The 17,341-nt window shown below is 41.2% G+C and overlaps 1 protein-coding gene across 3 annotated transcripts in view; it reads right to left on the reverse strand.

Moving 5' to 3' along the window:
* Positions 1-125: 125 nt before the first annotated feature.
* The window catches only part of PHTF1 (putative homeodomain transcription factor 1), a 41,545-nt gene continuing 24,329 nt past the window's right edge, over positions 126-17,341 (reverse strand). For 2 of the 3 annotated variants that reach the window (XM_036272928.1, XM_036272929.1), the window contains 11 exons: positions 12,920-13,093; positions 12,736-12,828; positions 11,025-11,246; positions 7,924-8,052; positions 7,453-7,725; positions 6,307-6,438; positions 5,676-5,762; positions 3,021-3,176; positions 2,111-2,206; positions 1,329-1,454; positions 126-566 (listed from right to left, as the gene is read on the reverse strand). In XM_036272928.1, coding sequence (XP_036128821.1) covers positions 546-566; positions 1,329-1,454; positions 2,111-2,206; positions 3,021-3,176; positions 5,676-5,762; positions 6,307-6,438; positions 7,453-7,725; positions 7,924-8,052; positions 11,025-11,246; positions 12,736-12,828; positions 12,920-13,093 — 1,509 coding nt within the window. In that variant the 3' untranslated portion in view covers positions 126-545. The remainder of the gene's footprint in view (positions 567-1,328; positions 1,455-2,110; positions 2,207-3,020; positions 3,177-5,675; positions 5,763-6,306; positions 6,439-7,452; positions 7,726-7,923; positions 8,053-11,024; positions 11,247-12,735; positions 12,829-12,919; positions 13,094-17,341) is intronic. The other variant, XM_036272930.1, reaches the window with a different exon arrangement.

Below are 17,341 nucleotides of genomic sequence, written 5' to 3' on the forward strand. Positions count from 1 at the left end.
TTTAACAGATATTCAGTTTTAAAGGTTATTTTTTCCTTCAACAACAAAAAAAGCCTAGAAACTGACATTCTCCAATGAAGTTTTTATTTGAGTTCAACCTAAAATAGTTGAAGTTTGACCTCTCTGCTAGAGAAATGAAATCACCGATTCTACACACTGTAATAGAAAGCACTGAATTTGCATATTTCCAATAAAGCATATTGGCTTCATGTTTTGGGTATCTACCATAGTTACCCAAAAGACCATTTCTAGTTAATGTAACTGCACAGCACTGAAATGTCCAGAATAAATGTCCTAACTTTGAATGTGTCTGGACTCCTGACTGTTCGCGTTGTTTGGGACCCATGAAAACAGGTCCTCAGCATGCACGCCCAGTCGGAGAAGATCGGTTCCTCTGCAAACACCGTCCGTGAGGTCAGGTGGGGCGGAGGGCACCTCTGTGCACGGACCAGCAGGCGGTGCCTCTCGGTTTCTCCAGGCAGCTCCTTCCTTCGTGGGTAAGTACTGACGCCAGCAAGGGAGCAGGTCCAGGCACATGACTCGGCTTAGGATTTAATTTTCCAAAGCTAAGAAAAAAGGTCACCAACATAAGTTAGTTTTAAGACAACCGGTGTGGTGTATATGCACAATTCATGACTAAGAACCAAGAACCCTTTAACAAGAAGGAACACTCTGGCAGGAGCAACCATAGGACATCACAGAGAAAAAACATGAAAAACGTCCGGGATCGAAAATGACACACTGCAGTTCGTGGTTTGGGGTTTCCATGTGTTCTGACCTGTTCGTCCCTAGATCAGAGGAAGGCCCTCACTCATCCCACCTATTAATCTGACATGAGATTCAAACTTGATGTTTTTGTGCAATTCAAGAGCACAAAATATTGTGCTTTTGTAAAAGAAGAAAACCTAAGCTGAGACACCTGTAGCCCACCAGTCAAAATGTCTGTTTCTTAAAAAAAAAAAAAAAAAAGCCCTGGCAGGTTTGGCTCAGCGGTTAGAGCGTCGGTCTGTGGATCAATGAGTTGCGGGTTTGATTCCAGCCAAGGGCACGTACCTCGGTTGTGATTCATCCCCAGCCTTGGTCGGGGTTGTGCAGGAGGCAGCCACTCGATGTGTCCCTTTCACATCACTGTTTCTCTCTCTCCCTCCTTCCCTCCCTCCCACACTACCTGAACAAGAAAATAAATTAAAATAAAATAAAATGTCTGTTTCTTTATTTGAAGAGTTAGTTCCATGCCAGACACACACACACAGTGAGGAACAAAGATCACTATTATATGTAGTAGTTTTAAGACTAAGGCAGATGCTACCGAGTGAAGTCACACTTACTCGTATATTAAACCCTAGAAGGTCACTTATAACCCCCGAGACAGCAGAAAGGATAACTACTCGTGTGATGTTGTAGATCAGGGGATTCATTGTCAGGCCATAGAGTCGAAATGGTGTGTCCAGCTCCTACAGAAACAGGAAAGGACCAATGAGATACGCAGTTTCTCGATCTCAGTGATTCTGGGCTGTTTAAGCCTTAGGTGAGGGTGACCGCGGAAGGCCGTCTTTCCTTCATGTTCCAGCGCTGTGGTGGAGCTGACCCACTTTTCCAGTAGCTAAGATTTTAAAGGTGGGTTCAAGCACTATGTTATTTGCGATTTTTAAAAAATGCAATTTAAAGAAGTGATAGACATCAATAATCAGCAGAACCTAGGTAACAAATGGGAAATTTTTTCTTGTACAGTCAGTAACACAAAACTATCAAGTTGGCATTTTAAATCTCCTCAGCCTGGCATCTGTCTGGTACTAGGGTCTTCTCCCAGCATCTGTCTGGTACTAAGACCTTCTCCCAGCATCTGTCTGGTACTAGGGTCTTCTCCCAGCATCTGTCTGGTACTAAGACCTTCTCCCAGCATCTGTCTGGTACTAGGGTCTTCTCCCAGCATCTGTCTGGTACTAGGGTCTTCTCCCAGCATCTGTCTGGTACTAAGACCTTCTCCCAGCATCTATCTGGTACTAGGGTCTTCTCCAAGGCATCTATCTGTTATTAGAGTCATCTCCAAGAAGTAAAACATTGGCTTAATTTAAATGGTAGTAAGAGAGTATCATAGGATATTACTTACTTTCAACAATTTGGTGGACAGTTTTAATACATTGTTTACTAGAGTAAGCTGCTCTTTCTTAGTTGGCTTTTTCTCCATCTTAAGATATAAGTTAATCTAAGGGAAGAAAAAGGAATTAAGGAAAATGTCAGAGAAAAAGTATATTCTGCATTAAATCTGGTGGATTTTAAGGGTCATGTTTCCAAGTAAAATACGTTTTGAAATTCCAGCAGCTATTTCTATGGAGCTCATGTCACGTACCCTAGCCCCATCCCTAATCAGTCATATTTGGCAAGGAAAAGCTATTTAGTAAAGAAAAGAAATGATAAAGCAATTTAAATATCAAACAAAAATTTAAATTATTTTTTCCCTTATAGGAAGAATTCTCCATTATAATTATAAGGCAAAATAAATAAATAAATAAAAACAAAGAACTAATGATACCAAATGCTTTTATTTAAAACTTATGGATAAACATAATCTTTAATGTTGTACTACTCTGTATTTATAAGAAATGTTTCCCAATCTTAATAGTCATTCACATACTTAACAGCAAGTATTTTCCAAATGTTGAGTGCATTCTATGGTTGATACAGAAGAAATTCAAGCTTATTAAACATACTTAAATGACAAGTACACTAAAGATCTAATACTTGATGAGAATATGAGATTAACAGTATGCTCCATTCCCACCGATAATTAAAACTGTATAGTATACAGAGTATTTTCAATCCATTAGCTCTTAATCCATACAATCTGGGGAGCAGCTGGGGGAGATACTATCCTCATTTTATAAGGAGACAATTACCTGGTGGACACATAAGGTCATATCGCTAGAAAGCAACAGACTGTGAACTCAACCCTGAAGCTTCTGCACAAATCTTATGCCATCTCTAACTACTGAACCAGATTGCCAGGGGCATATCAATACCTGTTCGGTAAGTAATATTGAAACATTGCTGTATTTCTTATTGGTTTCAGACCCCAATGAGGCCAGGCGCAGTAAGAAAAGTAGTAAAGCTGTTTCCCAGATCAAAAACTCCCAATTATAAGCATCATTCAGGAAAGTTTTATGTCCTTGGAGAACCTATACAAAGGATCAAAAAGAAGTAAAGTTTTTCATTTGTCTTAAAATTTGTAACTACTCCTTTATCCCAGCTATCTAAAAACATTTACAAGACAGCAATATTTTAATACTCAAAGCAAAGTTTCAACTCATAAAGTATTATCCATTTAATTAGTCATTATATATTTCTCGACATTTACTAGATTTTTTCCTTTTCCTGAAAGACAGAAAGGGTCTGGAAGTAACAAAAGAGGAAACATAACACAGTCAGTAAACCAAGACCAATGCATTTCCAGCCCCTTTACCAACCAGTGTGCCCACTCACAAGCCATGGTGACCTTTTCCAAGTACTGGATCCGCTCATGACCAGGAGAGACCCCGAAAACACATGGCCTCCCACTGAGGGGACGAGAAGATCCGAATCTGAGTAACGGCAGCAGCTCCCACTTACCAAATACCTGCCTGTTACACGTCAGGTTTTCTGGTAACGGTTTCTGTTTTGTTTTTCAAAAAAATATTTTTGTTGATTCAAAAGTAAAGGAATTTGCCCATGCAAGCCCCAGGTAACATGGAGTTCACTGAACAGTCTACAGAGAATACACACAGACCCCAAATATAGGCCTTTTGAAAAACAGGAAGTCACCAAGCAGCTGTCCTCGCCCCAGGCCATTCGGGCTCCCAAGTCCACTCCTCTCAGCATATTCCATGCCTTCCAAGACCCACACTTATTGCTCCCCTAATTTTGACTTGGCCCAGCCTTAGTCTGTCACAGCATCCTGCTGGTCCCACTGACCCCTACTGACCTTTCTTCTCCAAAGTCCACCACTGATACCTCAGATTTTCCATTCTAATTTCCAAAAGAGGGAATATGTCTAACCTAGTCAGGGTCAGGAACTCACCCCAACCAGTTAGTTATAATTAGGGGAGGAAAGTTACAAGTAGTAGCAACCTGGGCCACCTCTTTCACAGATGATACAGTTTACTGTGCAGCAATAGATAACTAATACACAAACCACAGCCACACTGCTATGAAACCAGACACAAAGAACAACTCTTAAAACCAGCCGGAGAAACAGAACATGACTTTTAAAAGAGGGGCCATAAGAATAACAACCAAGTTCTCAAGATAAAATATGGAAATCAGAAGACAACACAATCCTACAAGTGCTGAAAGTAACTGGCAACCTAGAAATCTACGCCCAGTGACAATATCCTTCAAACATGAAAGCAACAAAAGACATTTTCAAACAGAAACTGAGAATTCACCACCAGCAGATTCTTAAAGCAGAAGGAAAATAATCCAGAGGGAAAAAAACACAGATACATAAGAACTAATGAAAGCAATGGAAAGGGGAAATGTGTAGGTAAATATAAATAACTGACTATAAAAACATTAATGATTACATCTTGTGGGTTTAACATGTAACATTTATTTTTTAATTGATTTGAGAGAGAGAGGAAGGGAAAGGGAGAGAGAAACACCGATGAGAGAGAAACAACACTGGCTGCCTCCTGCATGCCCCCTGCAGGGCGTCGGGCTCACCATCTGGGCGCATGCCCTGAATGAGAATCAAACCAGCAACCTACTGGTACATGGGTCAACATTCAGCCACTGAGCCACACCAGCTGGGTGAAACATAAAATGTAAATGAAGCATATTAAATAACACAAAATGCCGAAGGAAGATTTAATAAAACTGACCATATGCTGGATAATAAAGCCAGTCTCTACATATTCAAAGGAATGAAAACATTCAGAGTGTGTTCTCTGACCACAGTAGAATTAAGTTTAAACTCAGTAAATGGGAAAGTTCAAGATAAGCCTGTAACTTCTTGCGATGAAGAAGGCACAGAAAGGGAAGACACAGGGATCTGTCAAAGGAACAGAAGGGTCTCCCACGACCGAATCTGGGATGATTTAAGCATCAAGACAAATACAGTAATAGTTACCATCCACTGGATAAAAATAATAAAGGAGTCCATAGTATAATAAATGAAGGAATGAATTCATGAGTGGGAAAGAAAGGGAAGGTCTACCTAAAGTGACAACTAATAAATGTAGAAGAAATGATGGAGTTAGAATACACTACTTTGCCACCATCAAGGTATAATAGCTTTACTATCAGTCAAAAATTACCAACTAAATTAAATTAGAGTGGCCTTGGAGTTTTAAAGGACTTCAAAAACACCTTTATTCCCATTACGAAAGTTGGGAAAACTAACAAGTATTCAAAAGAGCAAAAGAAATTTAGACACATTAAATAATATGTACTCAGGCTCTGGCCAGATAGCTCAGTTGCTTAGAGCGTTGTTCTGATACACCAAGGTTGTGGGCTTGATCCCAGGTCAAGGCACATACAAGAATCAATTGATGAATACAGAAATAAACGGATCAGCAAATTGGCATCTCTCTCTCTCCCACTCACTTCCTTCTCTCTAAAATCAATCAATTAAAAAACATATTAATATATATGTACTTAAATGCAGTGAAATGGTCCAAAAACAGATATGAAATTTTTACCTGGGCACAACATATGAAAGCAATCGAAAGTGTCAGTAAGAAGACCGAAGACACAACCACGTCGACCGAGCGCTGCGGACCCCGTCTCTGTGGAGTGAGACACAGGTTCACGTGCCCGGTCCCCATCAGAGACGGCACAGCATCAACCCTCCCGTGGTGAGCGCTCTGAACTTCGCTACATTCATGTTTTTTGGTTTTGTTTCTTTTTTCTTTTGTCTTGCTACATTAATGTAAAAATAAACATTTATAAGAAGTTTCTGACATAAGATTTTAACACCTTCAACTTTAATTAAGCACTGAACTCCATGCTGTTCCAAATCAAGGGCATGACTGATTCCCTGACATATCTTCAGCTGGACTATATCCCAAAATGTCAGAAGGAGATGCATCATTCAGTTTAGCGCTCTGCTTCAGCAATTTAAATTTTCTTTTTCCTTGCTAAGCTCTTATTTACTTACCTCCACAAGCCTGCCTCTGTACCCAACTTGGTGTCCAGCAAGTCTACCAGCCACTGATCCAATCCACCCAGTACACAGAACTACACTGCCCATTGCTACGTGCTGCCAGAAAAGTCCGTGAGCATGCTGTCTGCATATTCCTGCATATATTCTGTTAATCGAATAAAACTCACCTTTAGAAAGGAACGCAGTGATAACCATATCTTAATGTTCTCCACCTTTTTAAGTCTGAAATGAGGTATTTCGTATTTTCTAGCTTTCCTGGCAGAAGTAATATGGCTGAAGAGTTTTGCAAATAAAAATCTCTGAAGAAGGTTAAAAAAATAAAGTGAAATGTACATATGTGTCTGTATTTACATGATTGTAAACAATATTCCCAGCATATAAAAATCGTTAAGAGGATGAAGTCCTAATCAGTGATCACTAAGACAGGAAGTGAAAAACTTTGTTCCTAGTTCATTCTCCCAAAGCATGTGATCTAGTAATATACTTCTTCACAGTGCGGGGCCCTCTTCACATCGCTTCGGATAAAACACAGCCAAGGCACATCGAGGCGCAGGTGCTAAGCAGCTAGCGAGGCTCACTCGCTGACTAAGCCACTTACTCTTACCCATGGGCTCAGCAAAATTTCAGATGATAAGAAATCACTGTGAATAATCAATATCACAAACATCTGCCCAGACAGTGTGGCGCAGTGGTTGAGTGCTGACCCATGCACCAAGAGGTCACCGGTCTGATTCCCGGTCAGGACACATGCCCAGGTTGTGGGCCCGATCCCCAGTGGGGGCATGCAGGAGGCGACCAATTGATGTTCTCTCTCTCATCTATGTTTCTTTTTTTTTTTTTATTCCTCACCCAAGGATACTTTTCTGTTTATCATCAGATAGAGTGGGAGGGAGGGAGGGAGGGAGAGAGAGACTGAGAGAAACATCAATGTGATAGAGCCACATCGAGTGGCTGCCTTCCACGTAACCCGACCAGGGCCGGGAACTAACCCCAACTGAGGTACGTGCCCTTGGCCGGAATTGAACCCATGACTCATTGGTCTACAGGCTGACACTCTAACCACTGAGCAAAACGGACCAGAGCTCTCTTATCAATGTTTCTCTCTCTCTCTCCCTCTTCCTTCCTCTCTCTCTAAAAATTAATGAAGAAAAAATATATTACAAACATTTAACTCACAAACACCAAAAGCCCACGTATCCATCCCTCATTGACCATATTAACTTTTGGAGAAAGAACAAATCAAGAGAACAAAAATAATTCAATGAAATATCATATATAAAAGCAGGGGTAAGAGATTTTAATTTTCCACCAACCTGTTTATACGTTCTCTCTGCCACACACATCATGAAAAAAAACATCCACGTGAGACACAATCGTTCAAAAAAATTAATTATGGACAAAATAATAACAGGTGTAACAGGCGGTGCCCCACAGAAAAGAGTCAAGATCTCCTCTGCTGAGATGGACTTGAGTTGGTCAAGGCTCTTCACCCGGAAAAGTCGATGTAAGAAAGGGAACAACGCCAACCCGACGGTGACCACGTTTCCCAGCATCTGGTAACCCACTCCTTGCTGATGCGCATTCACCTGGGGATTATTTCAGAATGTCCGTCATTATCACTGGCTGGATGGAGGCATATGGCAGTATTTGTCAAATTCTACACAGATGATTAAAAACGAAATCTTTAACGCAGAGTCAGCGTTTTGATCACTTAATAGTTCTATGAAATTGCTGGTCACTGAAACAAATTTCGAAGACTCCAAGGACAGCAGGTCAAGTCTTACCCTGCTCATGATGACGCCACTTATCTCCAACACAGACATGTCCAGCTTCTTGCACTCGCTCCCTTCCCAGATGATCGCGCTGACTCGATCAGAGGCAGGACTCGAGTTCTGAAGCCAGAATAAGTGGTTCTGAGAAGAAAAACAGAGCTATTTCTATCCACCGCTTTCCTCCTCCACTCGGTGTCCAGGCACCTGGGCCGAGGTTCAGCCGTCGCTGTTCTCTCCTCCACAGAGCGCATCGCTCCAGTCACCCCTGCAGTGATGCCCATTTCTGGTCCTTTTCCCTTCACTCAGTCATTCTCTTACCTGGAGAGAAGCTAAATGTCTTCTACAGTGACAGCCACGCTCTCCAAGCTGCTTCCCTCTCTAAAGGCAGGGAAGTCATCAGTTACGAAGGGGAAAGTTTTCTAGAGTAACACAATCTACTAGGCTGGTAGGAAGCTAGTTATGAGAGGTGCCAGAGAGGCCTTACATGTCCCATGGCTGAGGAGTAAGCCTTTCTCCGGTCAGAGCAGGACACAGAAAAGCACAGAAAACTTAAAGAGAAGGCCACACTGATAGCAGCCGCCACCCGCCCCCTTCATGTCTTGTGATTCAAGGAGCAAGCAGCTCGAGTCCCACTTCACCAACACGGTCCTCTCTGATCACCACAAGCCTCATTTTGCCCTTCTCAGGAATTAAAAACCTTACAGTCTATATCAGACAAATTAGCATCTAATTATATGCTGCATCCTTTACCTGTTTCCCATATAGTAACCTCATCGCAAACTGGAATATCTTTCTAATAAAGGACCGTATGGTGTATGCTCTTTTTACCACAATGCTTAGCATGATGCTGATGAGCATTTACTGACTTGGTCATTGATTTGGTCAAAATGTTTATTAAGCACCTACTGAGTAGCATGCAGCATGTCCAACATGCAGCTCATTCGCACAGTGGTGGACAGGACGGATGTGGTCCCTGACAGGACGGAGCCTGCAGTGCGGAGAGGGAAGGAATGGCCAGAGACAAGACTGCATCGGGACAAATAAAGGAGCAGAAGTGAATACTCCAGAAGGCAAAGGCACGGACTTTAAGGGGCTAGTGTCAGACCTGAAACATCGCTCTGGCTGCGGAGTGGAGAATGAGGTGAATGGGAGCAAGTGGAGGAAGCTGTTGTGATGCCCAGATGGGAGCAGATGAGAGTGGGCACCATGTAGGGTGGACCCAAGAGGACAGAAGTAGATGCTATACAGCAGAATCGAGAGGCAGTGATGACCGATCACAAACATGGGGATGGTGAGGAGGGTGAGGTCATGAATGACCCCATGGTTTCTGCCTGGGTGGTTAGTGGTGGCTTTCAGAAATACGGGGACTACAAGAAGTCTAGGAGTGGGGACTGGGGCGTGAAGAATTCTATTTGACATGGTAGGTTTATCTTACCTAATTACTCTTATATATGCCTTAACATTATACTGTAAATCCCCAAATGCAAAGGAGGTGCAGATCGTCTGCTATTCGTAACTACTGAGGCTAATGTAAGTCAGATGACTCTTCAGATGCATGTAAAGATACTTAGATTCAAACTTTGATAGCAACATTGGAGAAAGAAGCTTAAAACTGTAATGAAGACATGGATATTTCTGGTTTGTTTTTTTTAAATTATATACATTTAATGAAAGATTTTTCATTAAAAATCTTAAAATCAAGAAAGTTCAACAAATATATATCCATCATCCACTATGTGTAAGTCACTGTGGAAAACTTTAGCCTGAACAAAAAAACTAAGGAGAATCATGACCAGTGTCAATAAACATCTGAGAAGTTGATATGAGAACATTTCTCAGTCAGTCACTCTATTCGCCAGTGGAACGAGATGGCTAAGGAAACAGCCACTCCAGCGCCAGCAGGATTTAAGAAGAGGCCTGATAACCTCCTGATGGGGATGTAAACAGGGATGCTGACACCTGCTGGCCCTGCGCTGTGCCAGGCATTGTGCTCTAAGCATTTCATATTGTCCGCATTAGATGTGTCACAATATTCCTAAGAAGTAGAGATGATTATTACTACGAGGTGGATGGTAAAAAAATTTCTATAGGTGTAGAATGATTCCAACCATCAGTTGGAAGGTTGAAATACCTCCTAAGGAATCTCCAATTCTAGCCTATCTGATTTTATATCAACATAAAGCCTACAATTAAAAGCATCAATTGGTTTATGCATTATTAGAGAAGCAAGCGATGCCATTTCCTAGTAATTGATATACAATACTGTGATGTTTCCGAAATATGAGTTTGATGTACCATTCAAAACAACTCTACCCAGCCCTGGCCAGTTTGGCTCAGCGGTTAGAGCGTCGGCCTGCGGTCCTGAGAGACCCAGGTTCGGTTCCCGCTAAGGGCATGTACGTCGGTTGTAGTTTGTCCCTGGCCCTGGTTGGTCGTGCGGGTGGCAGCCACTCGATGTTTCCCTCTCTCTCTCTTCCTCTCTCTCCCTCCCACTCTGTCTGTACAAAAAAAAAAGGAAAAATGTCCTCAGGTGAGGATAAAAAATAAAAATAAAAAAAACCACAACAAAACAACTCTACCCATATAAAATAAACATTAAGGACCTGGCCAGTTTGGCTCAGCGGTTAGAGCGTTGGCCTGTGGTCCGGAGAGACCTGGGTTCGGTTCCCGCTAAGGGCATGTACTTCGGTTGCGGTTTGTCCCCAGCCCTGGTTGGTTGTGCGGGTGGCAGCCACTTGATGTGTCCCTTCACATCGATGTTTCTCTCTCTTTCTCTCCCTTCCTCTCTCTCCCTCCCACTCTATCTGTACAAAAAATGGAAAAATACCCTTGGGTGAGGATAAAAAAACAAAACAAAACAAAAAAACATTAAGGATCGTTCTATGGAAAAGATTGAGAAAAAAATATTATGAAGAAAAATTTAGGTTAGGGCAACTGGAGAGTACTTCCCCCTGCGTTCTAATCCCAACGTCTATGCTCGATTTCTTCATCTCTAAATTAGGGACAATAATGGCATCTACTAATAGGATTATTGTAGAGTTAAACGAGACAGTACAGTGCCTGGCACCGTGTGAGTACACATTTTAGCTATTGTTACCATCACCTCTACAGACCTGCTGAAAAACATCCTCTTTGGGGTCACGCGTGGCCCCTGCCGGAAGGGTGCGCACATGGGCCCCCTCGCTGTCGCTGGTGACAGACGACCTGCACTCGGGGCCGTGCAGCAGGTCGTCCCACAGCATGTCCTCGGTCTCCGAGTCGTGGCGCGTGCTCTCCGAGTCTCTTCGCGACATGCTGAGGCTTCGAGCGCCACCGTCCACACCGGATCGAGAGCCCTTTAAAGGAAAGCAGACTGTCTTTCATTCATTTTTAGAAACAATTATGTATCTGAAATAAAATTAAAACAACTTATTTAAGGCGATGGCTGGCAAGCTCTCAGAAGTCGATGACCAAGTGTTTTATTCATTTGTTCACTAGGATTCAAACAATAATAGCCAATAATATTAAAATGGTAAACTCTGATGGCTCTCTAACAAGCAGGAGTTTAAAACGACTCCCTTGGAATCACTTTGTAAATTACAGAAAAATCTAACTCCCATGCTGTACACCTGAAACTAATATAATATTGGCTGTCAATTTAATTGAAATTTAAAAAATATATTTCTAAAGTAAAAAAAAAAAAAAATGTACCATCATATGTAGATAAGATTGATAAATGAATGAATGAATGTATTAAAAGGCTCCCTCTAAGAAGCCATTGCCAAGTCAGGGGATCGTCCAACACGGTGCCGGAGTGAGAGGCCCCAGAAGCACACGCGGCGGTCCCCCTGCAGGGAGGCACGACCGAGCCCTGACACACGAGGTTCCCTTCTCGGGATACTGTGAGCGGACTGGACAGCTAGTCACGTGGATAACCATGTTTGTCCTGTGCTACAAACAAAGACAAAAGTTCTTCCCTGACCTCAGCTGCCTTACCAGTCAAAAAGAAAACCACACCACCATCTACTCTGCTCACCCCTGAATTATAATATTCCAAATGTACAACATGCCCATTAGCTTTCATTGATGGGATTTTCTGCTCCCATCTCTCTTTCCCAAAAATCTGTCCTCATCAAATTTAAACTTCATATTTTAGATGCACAGTAAGCAAGCTTTTCATTGTTTGAGGACTGAGTAGCCTCTTTCTAAGCATCACCTGTGATACTTTTAAGATTAGGTAAAAATGGGGGCAGTTGGTAAAGGGGCCAAATATACGGTGATGGAAGGTGGTTTGACGCTGGATGGTGGGCACACAATGCAGTATACCCATCATGTATCATAGTGCACTTGAAACCTAAGTAATCTTATCTCCAATAAATTTAATTTAAAAATAAAATAAATGCCCAGCTGGTGTGGCTCGGTGGATTGAGCATCGTCCCATGGACTGAGAGGTCAGGTTTGATTCCTGGTCAGGGCACATGCCCGGGTTACAGGCTCCATCCTCAGTAGGGGGCGTGCAGGAGGCAGCTGCTCAATGTTTCTCTCTCACATCGATGTCTCTCTCTCTCTCTCTCTCTCTCTCCCCCCCTTCCTAAGATACCAAATGAAAAAATATTAATAAAAATAAACAAAGAAAAGTGTAGGCCAAAATGAGAAGAATTCGTTCTCTTTCTGGGGGTGAGTGGTCACACAGGAGTTGTTAGCTAGATGGACAGGGAGCTGGAGGCAGGAGAGGGGCAGGCCAACGCAAACCCCACTTTGGGACAACTCATTTAAAAAGGAATGGGCAAACGTATTACACTTGAGAATACGCCTTGGCCGGTGACGTCTCTAACGGATTCATACCTGACTGATGAAGGCTGCTGACTCAAATTCTGATTCGACCAGACTGTCTGAATCCCGCACAATATGACACCACTTGGTAGTGGTTTTCATTACCTGCCAAAAATCAAGCCAATGCACAATAGGACACATGTTAAACTGACTTAGAAGTTAATCCCTAGACTTTTATAAAATAAAATAAAATCACCTGAGAGTCCGTGTGCCTTGGAAGTACTGGTTTTCTAGTCTTGACTTCACAGCCATTGTCACTCGAGGCCCCTTCCACGCTCCGACGCAGCATCATCATCTGTGTCCGGGCTTCGCCGTCTTCCTCACTGGACAGGTCATCTGACATCCCGTTACCCACACGCCTGAAAGCTTCCTACAAAGACAACAGCAATCCCTTCCCAGAAGACAGCTCAGCACACTCCAGAAAGCTGCACGCGCACAAACGAACGGCAAAATCGAGGAAGCAGTAAGTCAGCTCGTCCAAAACTAGACAAACCAACACACAGCCAGTGTAGCTCAGTGGCTGAGTGTCGACCCACAGACCAAGAGGCTGCTGGTTCAGTTCCTGCTCAGGGCACATGCCTGGCTTGTGGGCTCGATCCCCAGTATGGGGTGTGCATGAGGCAGACAATCGATGTTTCTATCTCCCTCTCCCTTCCTCTCTCTCTCTAAAAATCAATAAGACAGAGAAAGAAAGAGAGAGAGAAAAGGAAAGGAAGAAACTGACTTTGAAACTAAACAGCTTAAGTAATGAAGCAGTGTTATGGCGCGGTACGAAGCACAGGTGTGAGTAGTAAGTCAAACTCTTAAGTCTCAATCACCAGCCATGTAACCTTAGGCAAGTGAGTATCTTTCTGGGGCTCAGTTTTCTCATCTGAAAAGCAATAATAATACAAGCACCTGTGTCAGCAAAGTGAATGAAGTATATAAAGACTTAGAATGGTGCCTGGTTGTACGAATAACTAAAAAATAATAGCTATTTTTGTAATTACAAAATGCCACAGTTTAACAAATGAGAAAAAAAATTCAGGACTATAAAGAAGTATAGCTCGCTAAACAAAAATGGCAATAAATAAGTACATATCAATAATCACCTTAAACATAAATGGATTGAATGCTCCCATAAAATGACACAGAGTAGCTGATTGGATAAGAAAGCATGACTCATCTATATGTTGTTTACAAGAGACCCACCTCACAGCAATAGACTCACATAGGTTGAAAGTGAAGGGATGGAAAAAATTTTTCCAAGCAAATGGAAAGCAAAAAAAAGCTAGGGTAGCAATTCTCATACCTGATAAAATAGATTTCAAAATGAAGACCATAACTAGAGACAAAGAAGGCCACTACATAATATTGAAAGGATCTATCCAACAGGAAGATATAACCTTGATAAACATATATGCACCCAATATAGGAGCACCAAAATATATTAAAAATGTTCTGGAGGACTTCCAAGGAGAAATCGACAACAATACAATCATAGCAGGGGACTTCAACACCCCATTGACAGCACTGGATAGATCCTCTAGGCAAAAAATTAGCAAGAAAACAGAGACTCTAAATGAAGCACTAGACCAAATGGATTTAATAGATATCTACAGAGAATTACACCCCAAAACTACAGAATACACATTCTTCTCAAGTGCACATGGGACATTCTCAAAGATAGACCACATGACAGGACACAAACTAAATCTCTACAAGTTCAAGAAGATTGAAATCATATCAAGCATCTTCTCAGATCACAATGGCATGAAACTAGAAATCAATTGCAACAAGAACATGCAAAGACATTTCAACACATGGAGGCTAAATAGCATGTTATTAAACAATGAATGGGTCACCAAGGAGATCAAGGATGAAATTAAAAACTTCCTGGAAACCAATGAAAATGAACACACAACAACACAAAATCTATGGAATGCAGCGAAAGCAGTTCTGAGAGGGAAGTTCATAGCATTACAGGCCTACCTCAAAAAACAAGAAAAATTTCTAATTGACTGTATAACCTCACAACTTAAAGAATTAGAAAGCAAACAAAAAGAAAACCCCAGAGCAAGTAGAAGGAAGGAAATAGTAAAGATCAGAGCAGAAATAAATGACATAGAGACCAAAAAAACAATTCAAAGGATCAATGAAACAAAGAGCTGGTTTTTCGAAAAGATAAACAAGATTGATGGACCCTTAGCTAGACTCACCAAGAAACAAAGAGAGAGAGAGAGAACCCAAATACACAAAATCAGAAATGAAAGAGGAGAAGTAACAACTAACACCACGAAAATACAAAAGATCGTTAACAACTACTATGAACAACTATATGGCAACAAATTCTACAATCTAAGCGAAATGGACAAATTTCTAGAAACACACACTCTCCCAAAACTAGACCCGGAAGAGATAGAAAACTTGAACAGACCAATAACAACTAAGGAAATTGAAGAGGTAATCAAGACTCTCCCAGCAAACAAAAGCCCAGGCCCAGATGGCTTCACGGGGGAGTTTTACCGAATGTTCAAAAAAGAACTAATACCCATTCTCCTCAATTTCAAATAATTCAAGAAGAAGGAAGACTTCCAAACACGTTCTATGAGGCCAGCATAATTCTAATTCCAAAACCAGAAAAGGACACTATGAAGAAAGAAAACTACACGCCAATATCCCTGAACAAAATATTAGCAAATCGGATCCAAAAATACATCAAAAAATTATTCACCATGACCAAGTGGGATTCTCCAGGGATGCAAGGCTGGTACAATATTTGCAAATTAATAAACGTGATACACCACATAAACAAGATGAAGAATAAAAACCACATGATCATATCAATAGATGCTGAAAAAGCATTCAACAAAATCCAGCATCCATTTCTGATAAAAACACTCAGCAATGTAGGAATAGAGGGATCATATCTAGACATAATAAAGGCCATATATGAAAGACCTACAGCCAACATAATACTCAATGGACAGAAACTAAAAACATTTCCATTAAGAACAGGAACAAGACATGGATGTCCACTTTCATCACTCTTATTTAACATTGTACTGGAAGTCTTAGCCACAGCAATCAGACATGAAGAAAAAATAAAAGGGATCCAAATTGGAAAGGAGGAAGTGAAACTGTCATTATTTGCAGATGACATGATATTGTACATAGACAACCCTAAAGACTCCATCAAAAATCTACTAGACTTAATAAATGAATTTGGCAAAGTAGCAGGATACAAAATTAACGTCAAAAAATCCGACGGCATTCTTGTACACCAATGATGAACTCACAGAAAGAGAAACTGAAAAAACAATCCCATTTACCATCGTGCCAAAAAAATTAAGATACCTAGGAATAAACTTAACCAAAGAAGTAAAGGACCTATTTGCAGAAAACTACAGGTCATTGAAAAAAGAAATAGAGGAAGATATAAAAAAGTGGAAGCACATACCCTGTTCATGGATTGGAATAATTAACATCATTAAAATGTCCATACTACCCAAAGCAATCTATAGATTCAATGCAATCCCCATCAAAATACCAACGACATATTTCAAAGAACTAGAACAAATACTTCAAAAGTTCATATGGAACCAAAAAAGACCCCGATAGCCACAGCAATCTTGAAAAAGAAGAACAAAGTAGGTGGGATCACAATACCAGATATCAGGTTATACTACAAAGCGACTGTAACCAAAACGGCCTGGCACTGGCACAAAAACAGGCATATAGACCAGTGGAACAGAACTGAAAACCCAGAAATGGACCCAAGGCAATACGCTCAATTAATATTTGACAAAGGTGGCAAGAGCATACAGTGGAGTAAAGACAGCCTCTTTAATAAATGGTGTTGGGAAAATTGGACAGCTACATGCAAAAAAATGAAACTAGACCATCAACTTACACCATACACAAAAATAAACTCAAAATGGATAAAAGACTTAAATGTGACCTGTGAATCCATAAAAATTCTAGAAGAAAATGTAGGCAACAACATTTCGGACATCATACGGAGCAGAATTTTCACTGATACATCACCTAAGGCAACAGAAACAAAGGAAAAAATGAAAACATGGGACTACATCAAACTAAAAAGCTTCTGCACAGCAAAAGAAACAATCATCAAAATGGAAAGGCAACCCACTGTGTGGGAGAACATAATTGCCAATGATGTATCAGATAAGGGGTTAATTTCCAATATATATAGAGTGCTCATACAACTCAACAAAAGGAAGACAAAGAACCCAATTAAAAAATGGGCAGAGGAGCTGAATAGACACCTCTCCAAACAGGACATACAAATGGCCAAAAGACATATGAAGAAATGCTCAACATCACTAATCATCAGAGAGATGCAAATTAAAACAACAATGAAGTATCACCTCACACCTGTCAGAATGGCCGCCATCAACAAATCATCAAACAACAAGTGTTGGCGAGGGTGTGGAGAAAGGGGGACTCTGATACACTGCTAGTGGGAATGCAGACTGGTGCAGCCGCTGTGGAAAACAATATGGTGTTACCTCAAAAAATTAAAAATTGAACTTCCATTTGACCCAATGATCCCACTGCTAGGAATATACCCTAAGAAGCCTGAAACACCAATCAGGAAGAATATATGTACCCCCAT

The sequence above is a fragment of the Molossus molossus genome, unplaced genomic scaffold, assembly GCF_014108415.1.
Source record: "Molossus molossus isolate mMolMol1 unplaced genomic scaffold, mMolMol1.p scaffold_m16_p_20, whole genome shotgun sequence".
NCBI lineage: Eukaryota > Metazoa > Chordata > Mammalia > Chiroptera > Molossidae > Molossus > Molossus molossus.